This window comes from Mustelus asterias, chromosome 7 (assembly GCF_964213995.1).
Source record: "Mustelus asterias chromosome 7, sMusAst1.hap1.1, whole genome shotgun sequence".
NCBI classification, from domain to species: domain Eukaryota; kingdom Metazoa; phylum Chordata; class Chondrichthyes; order Carcharhiniformes; family Triakidae; genus Mustelus; species Mustelus asterias.
Window position 1 is genome coordinate 83,377,224 of NC_135807.1, and position 26,181 is coordinate 83,403,404.

At 41.6% G+C, this 26,181-nt stretch overlaps 2 protein-coding genes across 2 annotated transcripts in view; both read left to right on the forward strand.

Annotated features, from left to right (window-relative positions):
• The window catches only part of LOC144496129 (uncharacterized), a 287,585-nt gene extending 274,548 nt beyond the window's left edge, over positions 1-13,037 (forward strand). The window contains exons 24-25 of the mRNA XM_078217113.1: positions 11,581-11,748; positions 12,725-13,037. Coding sequence (XP_078073239.1) covers positions 11,581-11,748; positions 12,725-12,973 — 417 coding nt within the window. The 3' untranslated portion in view covers positions 12,974-13,037. The remainder of the gene's footprint in view (positions 1-11,580; positions 11,749-12,724) is intronic.
• Positions 12,861-26,181, forward strand: part of LOC144496130 (uncharacterized) — a 92,727-nt gene continuing 79,406 nt past the window's right edge. The window contains exon 1 of the mRNA XM_078217114.1: positions 12,861-12,892. The gene's annotated coding sequence lies outside the window, so the exon portion shown is untranslated. The remainder of the gene's footprint in view (positions 12,893-26,181) is intronic.

Here is a 26,181-nt window from a genome sequence, read left to right on the forward strand (position 1 = left end):
GAAAAATTCAGATTGAACCAATAGACTGTGTTTCACAATGAGCTTTAGTTAAAATAAATCCACACCAGCATTTTTAAAGTGTAATTTAAAGTTGTTTTTTTCCAATTCTAAATCTTAATTGGAATGAACATACTTAATTACATTCACAGTTGACACCATTTAGAAAATGATCCAAGAAATGGGTTATTGAATGCAAAGTGTCAAAATTTGTGATATTCCCAAGTTATAAACTCAAGGAATATTCATATGGTTTAAATCAGTACAAAAGCCTAAAACATGACTCATACCTTGAAAAATAATTTGCATGTTATAAATCCATGGAGCAAACAATTAACCAACTTAAAAGAGGATACGCCTGTATACTTTGTGCATCCAAGAACAGACTCCAGAGGCTTTTAGCTCTGTGCACGGAATAATGAGTACTGCCAACATCAAAGACAATCTCATATACTTTTTAAAGACAGGCTTTCAAACAAAAGAAATGCTGTAACTACTTACACATTCATAGTCAGAAATTTTATCCTTTTTAAAATAAAAGCAGAGCTTGCTGCAAACACATATTGGATAGAATTTTCCAGCCCTTCACACCAGCAAGATCTTTCGGTGCCGCTGAAGTAAATGGAGATTTCAGTGGCTCACTGGCCCCGCCACGGGGAAGCTGCGGGGTGGAGGTAGATGGGTGCGGCAGGCGGGTTGGGAAATTCCAGCCATCTCACAGAAATTTTAACAGTTGCCATGGACTTTTTAATTTCTTCTAAATGATACAGCACAGAAGGGGGCCATTTACCCATCTTGTCCATGCTGACACAACAACACCCAGCTTCACTTATCTGATCCCGTCAAATATATCACTATAACTCTTAATGGCATCTTCAGCCTCTGTCAGTTTTCTCTTCTGTTTCATCATCCTGCTCTTCTTCATATCATCATATTCATCATACTCATCATCTTCGTCACCAGTATATCATAGAAATCATAGAAACCCTACAGTGCAGAAAGAGGCCAAGAGGCCCATCGAGTCTGCACCGACCACAATCCCACCCAGGCCCTACCCCCATATCCTTACATATTTTACCCGCTCATCCCTCTAACCTACGCATCTCAGGCCATTAAGGGGCAATTTTTAGCATGGCCAATCCACCTAACCCGCACATCTTTGGACTGTGGGAGGAAACCGGAGCGCCTGGAGGAAACCCACGCAGACACGAGGAGAATGTGCAAACTCCACACAGACAGTGACCGGAGGCGGGAATCGAACCCAGGTCCCTGGAGCTGTGAAGCAGCAGTGCTAACCACTGTGCTACCGTGTCGCCCATATGTTCCACCCCCTCCAGATGCCAGATTTTTCCAGTAGTAATTATAACCAGATGGCCCATCATAGCCAACATCGGATTGTCTACCAAATTTTAATGAGTGAATAGACATGCATAGATCTTTTGTCCCCTGTGTTTTATGACCAGATTTAGGACAAAGTAGCACTTTACCTTTTTCCTGTTTGAAGACTCTTCTGCAAACATGATCATCTCAATAGCAGACCTTACGATGCATGCAAGAATGTTGTCTCAGGCAATTACAGGAGATTCATTTATTGGGCAATAAATACTGGCCAGCCAGTGACACCCATGTCCCACGAATAAATATTTTAAAAATTCACTTTAGTTTCAGAATCCAAGATTTGGCAGCTGGCTTGATGTTCAAACTGATCATCTTGACACAGGAAATTGTGGCAGTCTGGACTATATAACACTGTCTTCCCCCAAAGTCAATTCTGATGCAGGAGCCTCTTGAAGTTGAATAGGCCTTTCAAGAAACACAAAGTTAGAAGGGGAGACAGAAACTGTATGTGATCAACTGTGTTGAGAATGCAAGTTGTAGTTGCTAAGTTTGTTATACCCGAGCTGAGTTGATTGAAGGAATACAAGGAAAAAGCATGCAACCTTCTTGGGATATGCACCAATTTCTTTCCTGATTCTCATGACTGTGCCTGGGCTTGTAATATCCAGGGCTTTCTGTTTTCCCTGTGTGAGAGTGATGATATTAAGTCCTCCAGCTGTCCTTTTCCTCTCCCTGGTATTATGTGTGGTCTTGCCCTGTGGAAAGAGAGTGTGAGTATTATGGCTTACTAGTTAAAATGTATGGGACTTAAGCATATGCATGTGCAGTGGGAAGAGGGGAAGAAGCAAATGTGTTTAGAGTAAGCCAGGGGTGTATTTTAGTATTTGTGAATATATGTTGAAAAATGCGGCAGAAGAGTGGTCATAATTGAAATGGCTTTGAGATGGTGGGAGATAAGTCTTGTGAGGTGTTAATCAGAAAAATGAATAAATGTACTCAGTTTTGCCACTCCTGTGAGGTCATTAATATTCTTTCTACATTAAACTTGGGTCTTGGTGGTGATTTTACTTGCATTGACCAAATCTGCCATATCTGTTCTGGTGAATCTGACAGCAGTTTGTTTGGGTTGTTCTGGTGTATTTTCACCTTGTTTCATGTCATCACTTCTTCCACTGGGCTTTCCAAGGAAAGCGGAGGACACCCCCAATTCTTCAATTCAACTCTCCAGGGAATTTTTCACCAGAAGATGCAATGTAGGGGATGCTACCTCACATAGAAGTTGAGCACGTTGCATGGGTGAGTTGGCTGAAGGCACTATCTTTCAAACATTAATGAGGCCCAGGAATTAAAATGGCCTGTATGTCACATCAGCAAAGCTGTGGGTGTTTGTCATGCACCTCCACAATTCCCAACAGAATTCAAATTGAAGCTTTGTATTTTTATCACTGACCCTTGGTATTGAGCCTACAACTATTGCAAGAAGTCTGCCTCTATCTAGCCTGTCCCATCCTTTCATATTTTCACTTCTCACATGATCACAGTGTCTCTTTGTACTTGTATTTCCCCATACCAGACATTATCTTAATGAAATAAAACAAAATGGAACGAAAATGCTGCAATTACTCAGCAAGCCAGATGCAGCGTTTAATGGCCTCTGAGTCTGTACTCCCCAATCTCTTCTCTTCCACAGTGCCAAGGCTACATCCATTCAGAGTATAATTACGGGCTGTTACTTTTTCAACCAAAATTTCATTACCTCACACCTGCTGACATTAAATTTGTTCTCCCATTACTATCTTTTGCAATGATCTGTTTCATTTAAAGAATATACTAGTTATTTTGGTATAATTGCAAATTTTAACACCACTCCTCCTAGGGTTATATCCTCATCATTGTTATGCACAAGGACGAGGAGGAAAAAGTAGGGAATTGAGCCCCTCGAACCTGCTCTGCCATTCAGTACAATCATGGCTGATCTCATCTCAGCCTCATCTCCACCTTCCTGCCCACTCCTCAATAACCCGTCATCCAACTACTAATTAAAACTTATCTTCTCCTCAAATTTGTTTAGTGTTCTGGTGTCCACTGCACTCTGGGGTAGAGAATTCCACAGATTCATGACCCTTTGACTTGGTTGACCTGGGTAGGATGCTTTTTTAGAGAGTCGGTGTAGACTCAATGGGCTGAATAGCCTCCTCATGCACTGCAGGGATCCTATTCTATGGTTTCCCACCTACTTTATAGTGGTTTTCAAATTTGCCTATAGTACATTCTATCTATACATCCAAATTGTAAATTGTTGGGGCCCAAGGATCGAACTCTGTGGCACACCACTGATTACAGCTTGCCAACTAGTAAAATCTAGTTTATCCCTCTCTCTGGTTTCTGTTGGTAAACTAATCCTCTATCCAAAATAATATATTAGCCTAATCCCATGGGACTACACCTTACGCATTAAAGTACCTTATCAAATACCTTCTAAAAGTCCAGATACACGACAGTCACAGACTCACATTCTCCACTTTGCTTGTTACTCCTTTGAAGAATTCCAGCAAATTAGTCAAACACTATTTACCCTTCATAAAACTATGCTGATTCTGATGGATTGCGTTTTGACTTTCGAAATGTCCCGTTACTACTTCCTTAATAATGGATTCCAACAGTTTCCCAACAACAGACGTTAAACTTAACTGTCTATAATTTCCCACTTTCTGCCTTTCTTCCTTTTTGGGGTGTTACATTAGCCTTTTTGTTATCCACTGGAACCTTTCCAAAATCCAGGGAATTTTGGAATAGTATAACCACCATTCCCACTGTCTCTGCTGTTAAGACCCTAGAATGTTAGGCCATCAGGCCCAGGGAACATGCCTGCCTTTAATCCTAATAGCATGCTCAGTACCTTTTCCCTAGTGATGGCGATTGTTTACATTCCTCCTTTTTCACAATTTGAATTACCTGTTGCTATTAGGATGGTTCTCATGTCCTCCACCATGAAAACCTAGGCAAAATATTGACTTAGTGTCTGTGCCATTTCTGTGTTCCCCATTATTAACTCTCCAGTCTCATCCTCTAAGGGACCAACATTGACTTTGGCTACTCTCTTACTTATAGAATCTTTTGCCATCTGTTTTTATATTTTGTGCTAGATTTCTGTCATAATTTACCTTGCTCTTTTAATTACATTTTTAATAACCTTCTGTTAGTCTTTAAAAGTTTTTCAATCCTTCAGCCTGCCACTGACCTTTACATAGTGAGTAGACATACGTAATTACATTGGCATGCATTGTGAATCGATATACATAATTACATTGGTATACACTTACTTTGACATACATAGTGGGTATTTATTTTCTCATAAGTTGTCAGAGTGTCAGGCTCTGACTGAAAACCAGCCTGGATCTCTCCAGATGCACAACTGAGTTTTCAGACCAGATCTTCAGCCACTCTGACAAAAGAAAATCAATGGGCGGGGTTTACGCAGGCAATCTGGTGGTTTGGGGCTGGGCCTAGCGAGCAGACCTCCAGGGTAGCTTGGATGAGTGCAGCGCCCGGGGGAGTGTACTACCCCGGCAGTACCAAAGGTTCCCTGGCAGTGTGCCCAGGGTTGCTGGGGCTGGTTCCAGGGTTAATTCGTTTGGTCCCTTAGCACTGGGGCGGCCTTTAAAATTATACCTCGTGTTTCTAAGATGATGGCAGAACAGGTGAATCAAAGGCCTCCCCACTGGCAATACATTGTGGGGACCTGATCCTTGAAGTTTTCTTTTCAAAGTGCTGCACTATATTGCGGAGAAAGCCACCATTGCCATCAGCATCATCAGCACCATTTTTCCCATCCACCGTCGGCCTTTGCCAACAACCAAGAAAATTTTGCCATCAGACTGACCTTTGCAGTTTGGAGAGGGCATTTATCCTCTTCCTGCACTAAACTCAACCTTGTTGATATACTCCACAGCTGCTTACTTCTGCTACGACCCTCCTCCAAGCCTTCTTAGTGAGACGGGAGGGTCTCTTCCTTCCATCAGCTGGGAACAAAACATTCTAAAAGTCTCCAGACTGCTTGGAGGAGGCCGTGCAGGGAGGCATTGGTGAACTGTGGAGCTATTCTCTGTTCAGTCTACGCTATCTCGTCACTTTGCCATTTTGAAGCTTCTTTTGAAATGTGTTTTTTTCCCTCTCTCAGTGCAGAATGGATCTGGAGTGTTCAGTCCATCACTGAGCATTCACTTCAGTTCAGATTTGTAGGCTGCTGCTATGAGAGGCTACTCTCACTGAGTCTCTTGCTTTCGATCAAGCACTGTTGAAACAGTGAGGGTGGTTATCTCAGTGGGCTAGATTGTTAGAATGTGGCAATGGTACAAGCTCAATCTCTGTACCAGCTACGATCATTATTTTAAGGCTACTCCTTACCTTGTACCATGCTTGATCTGGAGTTGTGCCCCTCGAGCCATACAACCACTTGTCTCTCGATGGTCAATCACAGACAATTGTTAATTACTGTTAGAACATCGGAGGTTTGAATGCAGGTCTGGTTACCATTTAAAAATGAAGGAGGAACATAGATCGGGTAGGTCGGAAGGAACTGTTCCACTTAGTAAAGGGAGCATAGATTTGAACTGTAAAACTCCATGATGCCAGTTCCTTTATTTATGTCTCTCCTAATGCTGAAATTCCTGCCCTGAATCCCACCCCCCCTGTGAAATTGACGGGCCCTGCAATTCTCTTCCCTAATTGGTCAGCAAACCATGATCTCATGGCAGCTGGTTTGTCCCAATCCACACAGAATCCTGCTGATTTCCAGGTTCTGAATTAAATTCCACCCATTCACTTTCAATAGAGCTTGAAATATATCTGAAGCCTTAGCAACTTCCTCACTCATCTTCTTCAAGTGTGATGATATGTGCTTTCAAGAAATGTATTTTTATCATGTGTCTTGTAAGGGACATGTTTAAAATTCAGCTCTGTTTTACACAATGCCAGGTTTGTCTGCTCCACGCAACTCTCAAAGTGAGAATGCGAGCTAATAATTGATTTCATCTAGGGATGTATTTGTTTTAATGTGAGTTGATGCATTTTTGTTTATTTTTGTTTTTCCCCTGGGGTTTCAATTAGATTGATTGACAGAGGCAGAGTCATGCAAATGGGTGGAGCTAAGCTTGCAGGGAAAACACAGTTCTCTTTGATTTTAGAACAGTCAGCTGTTGCCTGGTTCTGAAATGAACAAGAGGTATCTGTAAGTCTCTCTTGTTTGGGACTGTCAGAAGACAGGTGTCTCTGTGTGACTCTTTCTCTCCAGAGGTGTTCAAATACTCTAGCACTCTTAACAAGTACAAGCATGTCAGCCTGGGAGTTTGCTTGCTGATTTGCAAGAGCGATTTTAAGTCTGTAAGAGGAAAAATGCTTGAATTAGAACTAAAAGAGTATCTGGTCATGATTAAATATTGTTCAAATATTAGATGTTAAGCTAATTCATTCATTATAGTTAAACTGTGTTGTTAAAATAAGATTTCCTTTGATAAAAGCTTCCTAGGTTGTCAATGGAATCACACGTGGAGTGAAACACCTTATCCTCACCCTAATGCCAAAATAGAAAAGAACTGTTGGGGTCTAGTCAGGCCTCATAAGATTCTTTTGGGTTTCTGCTCTAATACAGTAACATCCTAGAATCTATATCCTGGCCCTTTCTCTTCCTTTAAATTAGCTAACTTATCCATTTATTCATCATTATGACATTTCAATTGCTGTCAGTCACTTTTGAGATTCACCTCTTCTTGAAACATCCTTCTCTTCAGGAAAGACTGATGCAAAGTACACATTAAATACTTCAACCATTTCTTTGGTCATTCGCAAATTGACAATCCCTTCCTCTCAGTGGTCCCACTTCACTTTTAACAATTCTCGTTTTAATGATATACTTGTAATTCACTTTTCTATTCCTTTTGATGTCTTTTGAATTTTTTGCCTCATATGTTAGCTTTCCATATCCTGCCCTTAGCCTATTTTCTTGTAATCTCACATTCTTTAGTTTTTCATTATTATTCTTCTCGTCTTCATAGGCCCTTTTCTCCAATTCTAATTGGCCTCTAACCTCTTTATTCATCCATGACACCCTACTAGTAGTCTCCTGAATTCTTAATGGAATGCATTTATTCTGTATCATTTGTAATTCCTTTTAAAAATAAAAAAAAATTCCACTATTTGGATAGTGCCACTTCTTCCTTCCATATCCCCTCAACTAGCTATTTCTAAGGCCTGGCTTAATCCAATTTGATCTTATCGTTTTTGGACTGACTCTTTTTCTCTTTCTGTTTGGATCTTAAACCTTACATTAAGATCATTATTGCTGTGTTAATGTAAGCCTTACTTGTGACTAATAAATAAACTTTAGATCATTATTCCCAAGTTGTTTACCCATATTTAGCTCAACCTCCAGATTAAACAATACCACCTATGCAAGCCTACTAATATACTATTTGAGGAAGAAGTCCTCTACACATTTTAGGAATTCAATTCTCTTTTCACTCCCTCTTTCTAACAATCAAATGGGTGTAGATAGAGAGTGCAGAGGGAGGTCCTATTCCTTTGGTTGAGACGTCCATAACGGGGGGAAAATTTGATGAGGGTATGGGCAAGAGATGCAAGGAGGAAAATGTGAGGAGGATTTTTTATGCAATGAATGGTAATGACCTGGGATGCTAGCTACAATGGTTGTCGAAGTGGAGGCAAGAAATGATTTCAAAATGAAATTGGATGGGCACTTGAGTGTAATAAACTTGCTGAGCTATGGGAATAGAGAAGAGAAAAAAGGGACTATGTGGATTCCTCTATAGACATGGGCATGAACTCGATAGACCAATTGGCCTATTGCACTACAGTGAGACTTTTGCTCTGTGATACCCAATTTTCACTCAGGAATGTTGGGGATGGTGATGGGTGAGTGCGGGATAGAGTTAGGCCTGCCACCCCCGGAAGAGATTGGGTTGGCCTAATGCTGAAGTGGGCTGGTTAAAAGGCCTGTCTCGGTTCCCTAGGACCTTGTCCCAGTTGTTGTAGGCTGCCTAGCTCTCTCAACCCTTTGCCCTTCCCCATCTATTCCACTTTTTAACAATATTGCCATTCCTTGTGCTGGAATTGTTTTGCAAATTACTACAGGTGTGTGCCAAGTTTGGAAACCCTTGCATATCTGCAGAAACGTACAGGTATGAGAGTGTAGCCCATATACACAGGAGTGCCAACATAAGACTAATTTAAAATGGGGTCCCTTTAATGTGTGGATACATCTATCTGGCATGCCTGTTTGATCTTCATCCTCCACAATCTGCAAAGGAATATGTGTACCATCGAGATATCTATTAACAGTGTTAGCTGTGAATAATGTTATGGAAAAGAAATACAATATCGTTTTAATTAGCTGACGGGAGGCTACAAGAAGCTTCTCTAATTAAGTTAGTAAAATTGTCAGTTGCTCCAAGATAGAAGTGTATCTTTAACAACAGGATCTCAATGAAGTTAAGAGGCCTCCCTTATTCCACTGTTTTTATGTCACAGTAACAAGTCTCAGATGAAGGAGCAGCACTCCGAAAGCTCGTGGTTCCAAATAAACCCATTGGACTTTAACTTGATGTTGTGAGACCTCTTACTGTGCCCACCCCAGTACAACTCCAGCATCTCCACATATTTTTATGTCAAACGTCTGAGCATCGCTCAAGACTTAAGATCACATTTCAAGATCCTCCTTTTATTTAAGGATACCTCCTGCTGGTTACCACCAACCCACACTCCCTACTCCCCTCAGCTAATGTTGAACACATTGAGGTTAACCTCCGTTGTGTTGTGTAACACTACCACCGTGCTAATTGGAATAGATTTTGAACAGATCTAGCTACTCAAAACTGGGTATTAATGAGATGCTTTGGGCCATCAGCAGCAGCAGAGTTGTATACACCCACAATCTGAAACCTCATGACCCTCATATCCCCCATTACCATCACGCCAGGGCATCAACCCTAGTTCAGTTAACAATTTTTAAAAATTCATCCATGGAATGTGGGCAACGCTGTTGCCCATCTTTAATTGTCATTGAGAGGGCGGTGGTGTACTGCCTTGTCGAACCACTGCAGTCCATGTGGTGTAGGTACACCCATAGTGCTGATATGGAGGGTATTCCAGGATTTTAACCCAGTGACAGTGAAGAAACAGCAATATATTTTCAAGTCAGAATAGTGAGTGGCTTAGAGGGGAACTTCCAGGTAATGTATTCCCACGTGTGTTTGCTGCCCTTGTCCTTCTACATGGTAACAGTCATGGCTTTGGAAGCTGCTCTCTAAGAAACCTTGGTGAGTTCCTGCAGTGCCTCTTCATAGAATCCCTATAGTGCAAAAAGAGGCCATTCGGCCCATCGAGCCTGCACCGACAACAATCCCACCCAGGCCCTTTCCCCAGAACACCATGTATTCACCTCATTAATCCCCTGACACTAAGGGGCAATTTAGCATGGCCAATTAATCTAACCGCACATTTTTGGACTGTGGGAGGAAATCGGAGCACCCAGAGGAAACCCACGCAGACACGAGGAGAATGTGCAAACTTCACACAGTCACCAGAGGCTGAAATTGAACCTGGGTCCCTGGTGCTGTGAGATAGCAGTGCCAACTATTGTACCACCCTTGTAGATGGTACACGCAACTGCCACTCTGTGTTGGTGGTGCAGAAATTGAAGTTTGTGAATGGGATGCCAATGAAACGAGTCGCTTTGTCCTGGATGGTGTGGAGCTTCTTGAGTATTGTTGGAGCTGCACCCATCCAGGCAAATGGAAAGTATTCCATCACACTCGTAACGTGCCTTGTAGATGGTGGACAGGCTTTGGGGAGTCGGGAAGAGAGTTACAGGATTCTTAGATTCTGATCTGCTCTTCTAGCCACAGTATCTATATAGCTAGTCCAGTTCCATTTCAGATTAATGGTAACACCCAGGATATTGATAGTGGGGGGATTCGGCTTTGGTAATGTCATTGAATTATCATGGGGCAATGGTTAGATTTTCTCTTGTTGGAGATGGTCATTGCCTGGCACGCGTATGACATGAATGTTTCTTGCTATTTATGAGCCTGGGCCTGAATATTAAACCTGAGGAACTCGTGCAGTGATGTCCTGGAAATGAGATGAGTGACCTCCAACAAGCTCAGCCATTTCCCTTTGTGCTAGAGTTTTCCTTCTAATTTCCATTGACTCCGGTTCTGTTGAGACTCCTTGATGCCACACTCAGTCAAATGCTGCCTTGATGTCAAGGGCAGTCTCAGATCTCCCCTGGACTTAGCTCCTTTATCCATGATTGAACAAAGGCTGTAATGACTGAGTGACCTTGGTGGAACCCAAACTAAGTGAGTTGTCTATTACTGAGCAAGTGCCACTTGATAACACTGTTGATGATTCCTTCCTTCTCGTCACTGTTAATGGAGAGTAGACTTTTGGTTGAGTTGGGTTTGTCTTGCTTTTTGTGTACAGGACACACCTGAGCAACTTTCCACATTTCCAGGTTGAAACCAGTGTTGCAAAGTGCAGGAAAGGATCCCAGAGCAGCACCAGACATACCTGAAAATGAGTTGTCAACTTGGTGAAGCTACAATCTGTGGGCCAAGCAGCAGAAACTACTTGCAATAGACAGAGCCAAGTGATCCCACAACCAATGGATCAGATCTATGCTCTGCAGCCCTACCACTTCCAGTCGTTAATCAATTTTCTGGAGTACAATTTATATGTATTCTATGCAGATTCCTATGTAACATACTTTCTGTCATTCTGCATACCACAATTATTTGTGGTCCTCCTCTTGTATTTCTGAACTTTCAGATGGCTCCAATGCTTTCCAGGCCCTGTCCCAAATCACTTCTTAACCTCCAGTGTTTGCTCACTTAATACAATACTGGACTTCTAAAATAATACATTTGATGTGAAGTGCTTTGAGAATTTTCAACATGACAATATTCTCGATAAAAGGCAGCCTTTCTACCATATTGCTTCAATATTCTCTCCTATTGCATCCAAGCTTTCAATAGCAGTTTTATGATTTCATATTAGCAAGGTTACTTGTAAGCCTGGATTAACAGGTTTGTCCCATTGAAGAAAATTTAGGAGCTCACCTCAAAATCGATCTCTGAAATTTAAATTAAGTTATTTATGGATTTCCTTATGTTCGCAATATTCAACAATTACTGTAATGTTCTAATATAGATGGTATTTGTTTTGTAGTTTCAACAACAAGAGGATCTAGTAAGGTACTTACGGAATGAGCTTAATCAGGAACAGAGCCAGTATCAGAAACAACAAAGACAGCTGGTTAAATTAAAGTACCATTCATCTGAATTGGAGACAGAAGTGGATAATCTCGAAATGAAACAGAAAAGCGAAATGCAGATGGTAAATAAACTTCCTATCATTATAAGTGGTTCTGTGGTGACATTGCTCACAAGTGACCCTTGACAAGTATTGGAATTCAGGGGTGTCAGAGTAAATTAATCCCTTAACCCCTTCAATCTCAAGTTTTATAAAAGATTCAAAGTGATATCCTTATTCATGGCAATGGTTATATTTTTATTCAGTATAAGTAACGCCTGAGCAGTATTTTAAAATCGCAACAGTGTTACCGTAATGCTCAGGGTATAAACACAATCTCCATGTGAATAAACCCTAGTCATGCCCTAGTTACATCAGTCAATGTGATACATTACAAACTCTGGGGTCAGAGCACCCTTTTTATATTCTTGCTACACACCAAAGTCTATGGAGATTGATTTAACCTAATTGTCACCTTGCTATAATATGAAAAGCCCAATTGCAAAAGATGGCACATATCCATCTGCCCACCCAAGCCAGGTCACAGTCTCAGAATTGCTGACTTCCCATGCTCAGACCATGTATTTTAGAATGACACTTTTTCCTATCTAGCATCCAGCATTAGAATTGATTTTTTTCAGGTCGGGTATACTGTGATTAGATTCAGATTAAAGTTCCCACTGCTCATCTTTAACTATATGTGTTAGCCTTGGCTATAGAATGACAGTATCTATTGTACCCGTGTGACATTTTTACATTTCCCTTCATAAGTTAGAGCACTAAAGCAATCTTAGACCTTGGCACACAGGTGTAGAAAATATTAAAATGTCAGTGGTAGAGTTTGGTGCTATGGACCCATGCCTACTAGGAACTAGATTGCTCAAATTCATTTGGACTGATGGAACCAGCAGTTTATTTAAATTGTAACGGTCATTTTACCTGTAAATCTTCCACAAGTAATAAAAAAAATCAATTCCATGTGAGCATAAAAGGCTACCAAAAGTGTTAATTCCTAATATATTCTCATTGCAATAAGTAGAGTGCCTTGGTGCTTTCACAGATTAAGGATCAAGAACATCACATTTCCACATTGGAAGAAGAGATTAAACAGTTGCAAAATAAACATCAAGGTGTCTGTGATGAGCTAATGAAAGAGAAGTCTCAAGCCAAAGATCTTCAATTAAAGATGACTACAGCCGAGAAAAAGACAAATTGTCATGCTGAAGAGGTACACTATAGTTTCATGATAAATGGGACACTGGCACCAGAATTTGAACAGGAAGAAATTATTGGGACAGGCTCAGCCTGAACCAGGCTGAGCCCAGGGTCCAAGCAGCAAGAAGAAATGGAGTGGTCACGAGGATTTTCAACTTGTAAGTCAGGGGATAGGGTTTAGGTGGAAAAGGTAGAATAGATCATAGTTCAGAAAAAAAGGGAAGAGAGTAACAGTCAGAAATTGTGCTTTAGGTACCACAGGTAAAACAAAAACTAAAATATGTAAAGTAATTCAACCAGTGGTGAGAAATAGAAAATATATGAGTAGGAAGGACAGAAGGACAAGTTAAAGTGTGTGGCCCAAATAAGCATTCTTTACATAAAAGCACAGAGTATCAAGAACAAGCAGAATGAATTTCAGGCACACGTTCAAGTTGGAGGATAAGACGTAGTAACCATTATAGAGACGTGGCTACAAAATTGTCAGGACTGATAACTAAATAAAGCAGCTTATAAGGTCTATAAAAATGTAATATCTGCAAGAAAAAAGGGCAAGTGGTCGAAGTACTGAAGTAACCTTAGCGAACAAAGGAAAGGTATGCCTTTCTTATACCCCTCTCTACTTGTCTTCAAAACTTGTGGTGATCAGAGATTAGTTACTCCTTACATGGTCAACTCTGTGAGTCGTCAAAAGTGATGTCAAAGGAATGGAAAACAAACCATTGGAATGTCTGTAATAAAAGGCGACTCCATACCTGACCTCTTGAAATTACAAGCTTTGAGTCATGTTATTGTCTATATTCTGTTTTAGTGCATTTCATACTGAGGTAAATTGACCAGGTTTTTAACTTTACTTTTGTTCCCTTTAACCTTTGTGTTCCACAAAGATTAATCTAGCAAAGTGGCCAATTTGACATAATATATCATACCTTTTGGGAACATAGAAAAAAGGAACAGGAGTAGGTCATTTGGCCCTTCAATCTTGCTCCGCCATTCAATAAGATCATGACTGATCCACCGTCTCAACACCATATTCCTGCACTCTCCCCATACCCCTGAATGTCTTTAGAGTCTAGATTCCTCAAATATATTCAGTGACTTGGCCTCCATAGCTTTCTTAAAATTTATTTATTAGTGTCACAAGTAGGCTTCACTACAATGAAGTTACTGTGAAAATCGCCTAGTCGCCACACAGCGGTGCCTGTTCGGGTACACTGAGGGAGAATTTAGCATGGCCAATGCGCCTAACCAGCATCTCTTTGGACTGTGGGAGGAAACTGGATCACCTGGAGGAAACCTACACAGACATGGGGAGAACGTGCTGACTCCACACAGACAGTGACCCAAGCCGGGAACTGAACCCAGGTCTCTGGTGTTGTGAGACAGCAGTGCTAACCACTGTGCCATGTGCTGCATTGTAGAGAATTCCACAGATTCACCACCTTCCAAGTAAAGTGGTTTCTCTCATCACAGTCCAAAATGGCCTACCCAAATCCTGAGACTGTGATCCCTTGTCCTAACCCACCTCCAGCCAAAGAAAACAACATCCATGCATCCAGTCTGTCTAGCTCTGTCAGAATTTTAAATGTTTGTGAGATCTCCCTTCAGTCTTCTAAACCACAGTGAATACAGGCCCAGTCAACCAAATCTCTCCTCATATGACAGTCCTGCCAGCCCAGGAATCAGTCTATTGAATGTCTGCTGCACTCCCTCTATGGCAAGCATATCCTTTCTTTGGTAAGGAAACTAAAACTGCACACAATACTCCAGATATGATCTCAGCAAGCCCCTGCACAGCTGTAGTTAGACATCCTTACTCCTCTACTCAAGTCCTCTTGCAATGCTTAACCAAAGTGCCATTTGCCCTCTTAACTGCTTGCTGCATCTGCATGCTTGCTTCCATTAATTGATGTACAAGAACATACAGGTCCCTTTGAACATCAACATTTTCCAATCTATCACCTTTTAAAGAATACTCTGACATTCGGTTTTTCCTACTGAAGTGGATAACTTTACACTTATCCACATTATGCTGCAACTGCTATGTATTTGCCCAATTACTCAATTTGTCTAAATTGCCTTGAAGCTTCTTAACATCCCCCTCACCACTCACATTCCCACCAATTTTTATGTCATCAGCAAATTTGGAAAATTTACTTTTGGTTCCCTCGTCCAAATCATTGATATATGTTGTGAATAATTTGGACCCAAGCCCGAATCCCTGCAGTACCTCACTAGTCAGCAACTGGCACTCTGGAAAGAAAACCAATTTATTCCTACTGTGTTTCCAGTCCATGCCGGTATATTACTGTCAATCACATGTGCTTTAATTTTGCGCACTAACCTTTTATGCAGGGTTTTATCAAAAGCTTTCTGAAAATCCACACCACATTCACTGGTTCTCCCTTATCTATTCTGCTAGTTATGTCTTCAAAAAACTCCAGTAGATTTGTCAAACATGATTTCGCTTTCATTAAACCATGTTGACTTTGTCTAATCCTGTTGATGTTTTCTAAGTGCCATGTTATCACATCCTTATCATAGACATTTGCATTTTCCATACTACAGATGTTTGGCTAACTGTTCCGTAATTCTCTGTTTTCTTCCTCCTTGTTAAATAATGAGGTTACATTTGCCATCCTCCAATCTACTGGGATTGTTTCAGAATCTACAGAATTTTGGAAAATGTCAACCAAACAATCCACTATTTATACAGCCAGTAATTTTAGTATCCTGGCATCTAGATTATCAGGACCTGGGATTTATCGCGTTTTAGTCCGATTAATTTCTCCAGCACTTTTAAAAAAAATAATGATTTCCTTCAATTCCTTCTTGTTAGGAGCCACTTGGTTCCCTAGCATTTCTGGGAGGTCATTTGTGTCTTCCTCCATGAAGACAAGAAGTAGTTACTTAATTCCTGCGATTTCCTTGTTCTCCATTATAAATTTTCTTGTTTCAGACTGTAAGGGATGTCTTCATTCTTCATGTTTGCTAGTTGGTTCCTCGACATATTGGCCTAAAACTCTATCTCGTACACACTCCAGAAATTTATCCAACTCAATATTATTGCTAATTTGGTTTGCCCAGTCTTTATGTAGATTCAAGTCATCCATGATTACTGTAGCAACCTTGTTGCGTGCACCTCTAATTTCCTGTTTAATGCCATCCTCTTCCTTGCCACTACTGTTTGGAGGCTTATGGACAACTCCCACTAATGTTTTCCACCCCCTGTTGATTTTAAAGCTCCATCAGACTGAATCTACATCTAGATTTTCTGAGCCAATATTCTCTTTCACTGTTGCAGTGATTTCATCTTCAACTAACCAAGCAATGCCACCTTTCTTTCTTTTTTTGCATGTCCTTCCTAAATATCGAATATCCTTGAATATTCATTTCCCCATCTCAGTCACCCTGCAGCCATGCCTCCTTGACCCTGGCATCAGGGAGGCAACATACCATTCTGCCGTCACACCTGCAGCTGTAGAAATGTGTGTCTGTTGCATTATGATAGAATCCTTTATCACTATTGCTGTCCCACTCTTCTTTCCACCCTCCACACCAATTTGCTCTGAGCCACTTGTGGAGCCACAGACCTGATTCTTACTGAATTCCCCTGAGAAACCATCTCTCCCAACCGTACCCAAAACTGAAAGTCTGTTGGAGAGGGAGATGGATCCAGAGGACTCCTGCATTACCTGCCTAGTTATTTTCTACATGTGCACTTTTATGTGACCACCTCATTGTATGTGCTAGACATGAAGATCACATCCTTTCAGATGCTCCATAGTGACTCCAGGCATAACTCCAACTCCGAATCACGGATTTCGAGTAGTTGCAGCTGGAGACACGTCCTCCACAGGTTATCACCCTGAACACTGGATGTTTCCCTGCCTTCCCATATCGCACAGGAGGAACGTTCCATATGGCCGCGCTGCCCTACCATAACATATCCTTCAATTATTCCCTTTCTCTTTACTTCCTCTAGCTTAGATAATATTAAGAACCGTAGAAATACTCACCATGTTCTACTTACCAGGATCATCTTTCTGAGGAAAGTGAAGAATCCTCTTGTTCCCTCTTCACCAAACTCCCTCAGTCACCAAACTCCAACTTATGCACTCCAATGCAGCCCAAAGCAGCACTCAAGTGCAGATATTCTCATAACACGACAGAAAATTAATCAGTTGTGTCATCATCTCAAGCTTTTGAGTCCATATTACTTGACCTCAAATCAGAAATACCCCAGGTTTTTGATGGGCCTTTGCTCCTGGTCTTAGCTGATGGCAGATTCCCTCTCCGTCTCAAAGCTGCTCCCAAGGTGAGTTCAACTGCCTGTTTCTATGAGAAATCACCAGATAAAAACCCCAAAGCAAAATAAACCTCTCTGCAATCAGTCCAATGGCAACGTGGCACACCTAGTATGTCCCAGATGGAAATTTAAACTAATTATCCCCAATTCCCAAATCTTCCCTTTGTTCTGGGAAACCATATGAATAATTTAAACCCCTTATTGAAAAAGCTGAAGGCTCTGTTTCCATCAAGAAACTCCTGGAGCTAGCCCAGTGTTTAGTGTTTTCCCACTTCTAACTCTGGCCTTATTAAATAAACAGAGGCCACCCTTTGATTTGCAATTACTTTACATTTGTTTACTACCTTTCAATCCAGGTATTTTCATTTGTATTGCATTTTAAAATTTCAATTCCAAAACTAAAATTTATACCCTGAAAACATATGAATCATAATATTGAACATCTGTAACAATGTCTTCATTCAAAGATTAGATGGAGAGTGGAAGGTTTTGGCAAGGTGATTTTCTTAAGGATGCACCCTCTGAACTATTGATTTAAATGGCCAAAGAGAAGGCATGCCCTAGCCTACACACCACACCCTCTGCAAACATCTGTTACAATTAGCCAAACTGATTAAGTAATTCTACATGACAGATAGCAGCAATTTGTTTATCTTTTGGTTTAATTGTCCATCTTGTCAAAGGAGTAAAATTGGAGAGAAGGTGTAGAGCACATATTATAGAAGGCCTCAATCAAGACCTCAACATAGTTGTCAGCTTGCACACATCCCATTTGATGAGTATAATAACAAGATTGCTTCACAGCATAGTGTTCAGCCACAGTCAAATCTTAGATGGTAGGCATAAGAACCACACATAGAGAGCTTAATTTATTTAAACTTTCAGATGTTAAAGGCTTTTGTATTATGTTATAGGATTAATCCATAATGTGGTAACATGCAAAAAACAGACAGTTGTAAATCTCCAGGCACAAAAAGCCAAAATAAGGCAAACAAGTAAATAAGTATAGACAAATAGAACTGATTTCCTTTCACTAGTGTTCCAATTGAGTCTGATTTGTTGTTCATTATTCTTCACTGATGAGGGTCAAATAATCACAATATCCTTGGTATAGATGGAAGAGAAGCCCATCGTGTGTACCTGAGGTAGCTGTACTTGTAAACTTGAGGACGTTATTTTCTCAAGAAAGTGCAAGGATGGGCTGACACAGGATCCTTATGAACACAAACGTATGAAGACTGTTGATGCCTGGACTCATAGAAGAAGTGACATTGAGCAAAAGAAAGCAGAGTTTTCTTGCACTGTTACTCTCACATATGGTACAGAATTTTATGATCCTCCTCTAGTGGGTTTGCAGGCAAGAGCCCACTAAAATCCTTCCCGTCACCTATCCACCCACTTCCAACTAGGCAGCTATTTTATAGGTCATAGGAAAGGCCTAGAGCAGCCTTCCACCATACCCTTGACCTTGTTGAGCCTCACAAGTGTTCAATTAATGGCCACTTAAGGACTGCTTCCTGCTGGGCTGGAATTTCTAGGCCAGCAGGAGGAGATCAGAGATGAGGAGAAAGCCCAGCAGATTCGTCTGCTCAGGCCTCAGGCAGAGTGTGTGGGCAGCTACCCTCACTCTTTCTTGCTCATGGCCCCCTCGCAAGGTCTTCCTTCCTCCGCAAGGTCTTCCTTCTTCCGCGCACACACACACACACACCCACCCCATCCCAACCCTTATCTGATGTCCTCTCCCATCCATGGCCTTTGCAATCCAGCCCTCACTCTCCTTGCCCCTTACCTCACTGCTGTCCTGCACTATAGTTGGATCAATGTCCTGGAACTCCATTCCTAACAGCAGTGGGTTTATTTCCACAATGTGGACTGCAGTGGTTCAACCGCAGCCAACTGCCACCTTTGCAAGGACAATTAGGAACGGGGAATAGATGCTGGCTTGACCAGCGACAGCCAAATCCCATGACCGAATAAATAAAGAAAAAGAAATCTGCAGTTTTATCAATGTATGGACAACATAGCAGTGGGGCCACTAGTGACAAAATTGGCTATGGAGCACTTTTAAATATTGCTCAAATATCGGGGATTTGTAATCAATGTGAAAGGCCCCAAAGTGCCTAATTTCACCCAACTCATTTTCAGAGCAAGTTAGTGTTTCTTCTGGACAGGTTTAACATGATCAGGATACCCTTCTGCTTGATTTTGGAAAATTGAAGACTGGATTTTGCAGCAATGGCTTTCACTGCTGACATTGAAGATTTCTGTCCACAAAGATCTGGCAATCTTGGTGGCATGGCCTTCTCTTCTCCTGACAGCAATCTAATCTCATAGGCAGCAAACCAGGCTGTTAGAATCAATACCAAACTTTGGATTTAAGTTTTCTGATAGCGAAATAAATGACCAAGCTTGGATTAAAATAAAGGCTAACATAAAGATAACTTAATATTCCACAGTTTTTTAAATATGTTTTCAATCATAATCATAGTGAGAGTGTTCAGCAGTGATTATGAAGTTTGTACACCATTAACAACCCAGTTCATCTCATTCAACAAGTTGTAACCTTTTCAAGGGTTTTTGCAATAAAACTAATATGCCAGAATTCTACCGCCCCGCCCAGCACGGAATCAGAGTGGGCAAGGGGCAGACAATGGAAGTGTCCGTTGACCTCGGGTGGGATTTTCCGTTCTCGTTCGAGCAAGACCGTAAAATCCCGCCCATACTCTTCTTCAAATCACTGTTTGTGTAGGGATTTTAATTTGGGGACTTGCAACAGTTCAAATTCTGGAGCATAGAACACCTTCCAGTAAATACTGGATTTGCGGGTTTTTCTGCACATGTATGGATTCCCAATGCTGTTGTCAGTTTCATTGTGAACATGGACAATTTCACCATCATTACTATCAGAAAATCTGGGCCAGTGTTTGTCGGAAAGGGGTTGAGTTGTGTTGGGTGCAGGGTGAGCTGTGTTGTGGATCCAAGCTGGGTCGGGATTGGGCAATGTTAGGGGTGCGGGATCTGAGCATTGTCAGGAGGATGTTGAACTGTTTAACAGGGTGAGCTGTGTCAGGAAGTGAGCTGTGTCAGGGGTGAGCAGTTTTGGGAGGGTGTTGAGCTGTGTCAGAAGAGTGAGCTGTGTTGGGGTATGCGGAGTGTGAGCATTGTCAGTAAGGGGTTGGTATGTGTCGGAGAATGAGCTGTGTTGAGGTGGGCATTGCTGGGCTTGGCTTAAGCTGTGTCGGTGGTGAGTATTGTCGGGAGGGCTTTGAGCTGTATCAAAAAGGTGACCTGTGTTGTGGGGGGAGGGTGGAGCATTGTCAGGAAGGCTTTGAGCTGCATCGGGTTGAGCAATGTTGGAGTGGTACAGAAGGCTGAGCATTAGCAAGGACCATGTTGGGTAGTGTCAGGGAGTGATCTGTAATGGTAGGGAGCAGTAAGTATTGTCAGGAGGATGGGGTTAAGGGAGGGACTCTAACAAAGGCAGACCAGTTAAAAACACTTCAAGTTAATGAAATGACAACAGATTTTAAGAGGTGTCTTTTGTTCATGATGAAAAAGAAAGGTATGTCTTTGCTGGAATTAGATTTCACCACTCGGCTTCCTCATTGCTTGTTTTCTGGACCCAAGCTGGAGCAGGCGCACAAAGGTCTTAAGGCTCCAATGAAAAAAGCTGAGGATTAGGGGGACAATTTGAAACCCATGCCACTAACTGGAAGGTCTTGGTCCACCTCTTATCTCCTGCTGCAGTGCACACAGTCGTGGGACAGGTTAATTTATGTGTATTTTTCTGTTCAATATCTGTGGGAATAAAGGAGAAGATTGCTATTGCCTTTTTCAGTGCTTTAGTAAACCACTGTTGGTATCTGAAGATTGGATGAATAGGGAAATCTCTGAGTCTCTCCACCTTATGGCTGGTATTACATATCTCCCTTCCAAACTCTTCTCCTTTCAAGCTCAGATGTTTCTTTTGTTTCATGTTGTTTAAGGAATGAAATTATTACTTAAGGTCAGAAACATGCGTCCTCCAGGTAGAGAACTAAGAGTGAGGCTTTGAATATGTTAATGTGTATAATTAACTGACGTTGTAGCTCATTCTTTTTGAAACCAGCAGTGTTTCCTTATGAACGCTCTCCGATGATGATCTGAAAAGTTAGAAATTCTTTCAAATAATGAGACCACACCTGCAATAGGTGATTTAACATTATCCCCCTATAACCTTTGCCATATCAAACAGGCCTGGAGCATGAACTGTTTCCTTGTTTACTTTTAATATATGTAAATTTAGTTACCCTATTCTCTTGGGAATGCTAAATAGCCTAAAGGCATGTGTTTTAAGTGCCGTATTTGCATTTAAAAGTCATTATTTTTAGCGAGCCCTGGAAGAATTTGATGGCTTGGTGTCACTATCTGTCTATGTGTCATTGTATCTGTAATTGGTAATGATACCAGCTGTAATTGCTCATGCACGCAGATGAAATACCATGGAATTTTAGCTGGGTGTAAATAAGTGCAATTTTAATTTTAGAAAGCTTGCTCTTTAGGAGAGGGTTTTTAAAAAACTTATCTCATTTGAATTATCATATAATCTATTATGAAGCCATTAATATATGTTGAAATGTGTTTAAAGATGATTTTTGTAATATTATAATCAGTCATTTCATTTTGCTAAGCTAATGAGATTTAATTGGCACCACAAATGGCCTATGGTGTATGACATCAGCCTGGCAGCTGTAAATTACATCTTATTTGCAATGCTGGTTCCATTATAAACTGACATTGGGTTAATTTGTTGTTATAACATCAGTATTCAGTTTGCTGAGTGCCAAATGTTGAATTCCATTTAATGAAGGTAATGCTGGTGGGCAATAGCTAAAGAGGAAAACTAATAAGACACAACTGAGATTTCTACAGCATTCCTCATAAAATAAAGCATCTCCAATCATCTGCTTGCCCAGTAGCTCAGCAAGTTCATTCAATCTGGAGTCAAACTGTAAGTGCAGGAAAATCCCAGATTCAGTCCAAGTCTGAGGAATGGGCTGACCTCATCTAGCCCAGCAGAAATGTTTCTACCATTATGTTAAATGGCCTCTACACCTCTGACAGAAGATAATCAATGAGGGCCCCATTCCCGATTGCTGCCCTGCTAGAAGCTGTTGCATGAGAATGTTGAATGTCAGGATTATGCTTGGCTATGCTGTACCGAGTGCTTGAATAGCCTACCACAATGCATTGTCAAGGTTCACATCTGAATACTAGCAACTTTAGACAGACAGTGCATTTGTACTAGTGATAGAAGAAAATTTAATGAGAAAATAAAAAAAATACAAGCATGGGATATATGTAGGCAGTGTATAATTGAAAATATTAAATGTTGTGGACAAATTCATTATTCTCCCTTAGAATGGGAAGGAACATTGGGATAATTTTACAAATGGTGATCTGCAGAATGGATCAATAAAATATAAATCAAGAGTAGTGGATAATGGGCAGGCAATCTGCTTTATCATTTTACTACCCTCGTAGTGAAAACAAGCATTTTCCCCATTTTCTTTTCTATTTGCAAAAAATAATTTCAAATGCCACATTCTCCACTTCTGTCAATTCTGGGCTTATCAAAGATCATCCAGTGATAGAAATTGAGTATTCCATTCATAGCCTTTCCATTATGTGCAAGTTATCTTTCAAACATAATCCTGATTGTGGCATAAGGAGTTCAATTGTTTAGCATTATTAATAGGAATTTTAATATTGCTGAAAAGGGAGACATGTCGCCAGTGCTTAACGTCTTGCACTCATCAGAACAAATGCAAGAATGTTGAATTTCAAACAGTCACGATTTATACCAGGAGGAGAAACGGGTCCTGATTGTCCAAGGCATTGCTATGGAGAAAGCAATGGAGCACTATAGGCTCCCCAAGCTTCCAGGTAATTTAAAAAAGGTGCAGGGCTTGAACATATTTCTTTTGTTTGCAGAGAAAAGATCCCGAACATATACCGCTTCTGACAAGTGTAAATGAGTCATGTTCGGAGCTCGGTTAATTATCTTACATTCGTTATTAGTATAACTTTTAGCGCCCTCAGGATATTTCAGCAAGTGCTGAACATTTCATCGAACCAAATCTAATAGTCAATGTTTAGTTTGGGTTCTGCAAGCATGGGCTGGTTGAGTACAGTCTGTACTCTGTCTATATGAACAACCAAAGGAACAAGCTGTTTGATTTGATCAGCCAATCATTGGAACATACAGCTGGCATACCTGACACTGCACCAGGATTGAAATTCATATAACATGTTGCTCGTGTGTGCCAGTTGCATTTTCGAGTTTCTGAATGCAAATGTGGCAGGCTCACCAATAATTGTGAGGACTGCCCACCTCCGTATGTCTAGGCTATGCACTCCTCATATGATCATGCCGCTAAAGCCTACATTCTCTGAGAGTGTCTTTCCTTTAATTTGTCCATCCAATGGCCACAAGGTGCTTTTCACAATCGGGATGCAGCACTGTGTGTAGCCTGACATCAACATTCACTGAGGTCAGTAATGGTGACTGCAAATGGTGAGATGTTGTTCTTAGTGGAGCGTTAGAGCAAGCACTGGAGGCACATATGATGGATTGAACCTATGTGGAGGGAAGCCAATGGTAGGAGTGAGGATGTAGTGAGTCTGATTTGCATTCTTTATTATCAAGTGAAGACAACCTTGAGGGCTTCATGATGCCTGAACCATCTGCAGATATCCAGGAACAGCCATGATGGCAGACTGTCTTTGCTCAAGAGGAGATATTGTAATGTGTAGCAGGCAACCTTTACAAATACGACATTCTCAGGTGATTCACATCTATCTGAAAGATGAGGATGAATTCAGGCCAACGTCCCTAACTGTGAGTACCAGATGTCAGTGTAATTGAGAACAAGGAAACACAGGATACAGACGTGTCTAAATGGATCTCTGGAAACCTGCACTCCATCTTTGGCAGTCTTGGCCTGAGTAGTGCCTCTGTCGGATCTCATGAAGGAGTTTGGTAACATCGGGGCATAAAGTGATGAGCCCAGCAAGGATATTAGAACAGCTGCTGCCATTGTGACTGGGTGCTTGAGAGACACTGGAAAAGGCAACACCTTCAGATTTCTGTCTTTGGGGTAACCTACTCCAGTCAGCACACCATTTCAGGAAAGACATCTTCTCCCAAAGTCTTACCATTCTTCAAAGGATCAGACCAATATGTCATGTGTAAGCACAATTAATCAGAGTGGTGTGGATGTTTGAAAAGTGAGGATAACTACACTGGTGTTCATGTGAGCCCATGTTAGAGGGCATTAGTCCAAGAGGGTAATCACCACTGCCCATCACCTGTTTCATGTGCTTGCCTGCCTTGTCTGCCCATGCTATGGCCTCTTTGCCTGCAGCCTCAGCTTCCTCAATCTCACCACCCTCAGCCCCTTCAATGTTCTCCTCATTGGAGGAGAACTGCAGCTGTTCCACCCATGGTACCTGGCAGCTCCTCCCCGCTTTGCATCAGTAGGTTGTAAGTACGCAGCAAGCCACAAGGATCAATGAGACCCTCTGGAGAGTATACTTTAGTAACCAGCCAGCTCTGTCCAGGCAATAGAATCACATTTTTAAAATGCCTCTGGTGTGCTCCACCATTATTCGGGTAGAGGCATGAGTATCATTGTACCTTCTCTCGGATGGGGTTGGTGGCCTCTGGATGGGCGTTAACAGCCATGTCCCTTGCAGGTAACCCTTGTCCCCGAGGAGCCAACACTGGATACTGTATTGTCCCTTGAAGATGTTTTCGGATCTTCAATCTGCTTAAGATAGAAGTATCATGGACCTTTCTAGGAAAGCCGGCACAAACCTAAAAGATATTCTTGTTATGGTCTCAAACCAGCTGCACATTTAGCAAGTGGAAGTCCTTCCTATTGATGTATTCAAATGCTTGCTGTCAGGGAGATCATAGGGCCATGTGAGTGCAGTCGATGGCACTCTGCACCTGTGCGAAATAGATGTGAAGCCCAGTACCCTGGTGTTTTGGCTTACTTGATCTTTTGCAAAGTGCACGTAATTGTGGGCTTTAGTAAAGTTTATTTATTAGTCACAAGTAAGGCTTACATTAACACTGCAATTAAGTTACCGTGAAATTCCTCCAGTCGCCACAGTCTGGCGCCTGTTCGGGTCAGTGCACCTTTCAGACTGTGGGAGGAAACCGAAGCACCCGGAGGAAACCCACGCAGACACGGGGAGAACGTGCAAACTCCACACAAACAGTGACCCAAATCGGGAATCGAACCCAGGTCGCTGGCGCTGTGAAGCAGCTGTGATAACCACTGTGCTACCGTGCCGCCCCTATATAAGGACCTGAGCAAAGAGTGTCTTTTGCCTCTTGTATGCACTTATGCATGGAAGCCTGAGAAATACCACAGAGGTCTTTAGTTAAGCTCTGGAAAGAGCGACTGGCATACAAGATCTGGGTGGCAGTTACTTTCACAGCCACAGTCAGTGGATGTCCGCCCAATCCCATGGTGTCAAGGTGTGAAGAATTGGCAGATGTGAATCACTAGATCCCTAGACATGCAGAGGCATTGGTGACACTGTCTCTCACTCATCTGCAGGAAAGACGTGTATCCTGTGTACCCAGAGTCTTGCAAAGCATCTGCGAACAATATTTCCAGGAGCCACAACCTTGCTGTGTGGGTGGACTTTGCTGCCCCTTGCTTCTAAGGCTGAATCTCCTTTCTTTGACGATCCTGCAGCTACAGTTGTCATCTTCCCCCCACTTCTCTCCTGATTGCATGCAATAATAGCAGTTGCAATCTGGTGAATGAGAGAAAGACCTGAGTCAATATGAGGCTCCCAAGGTCCTATTTCTTCCAATGATGACTAACAAGTCATTGGTGAGTAAAGGGCTTGGTAATGGTGTATGCAAATAATTACCCTGAAATCAGATTGCATGCAGAGGGTGAATCATAGAATCCCTGCAGTGTAGAAGGAGG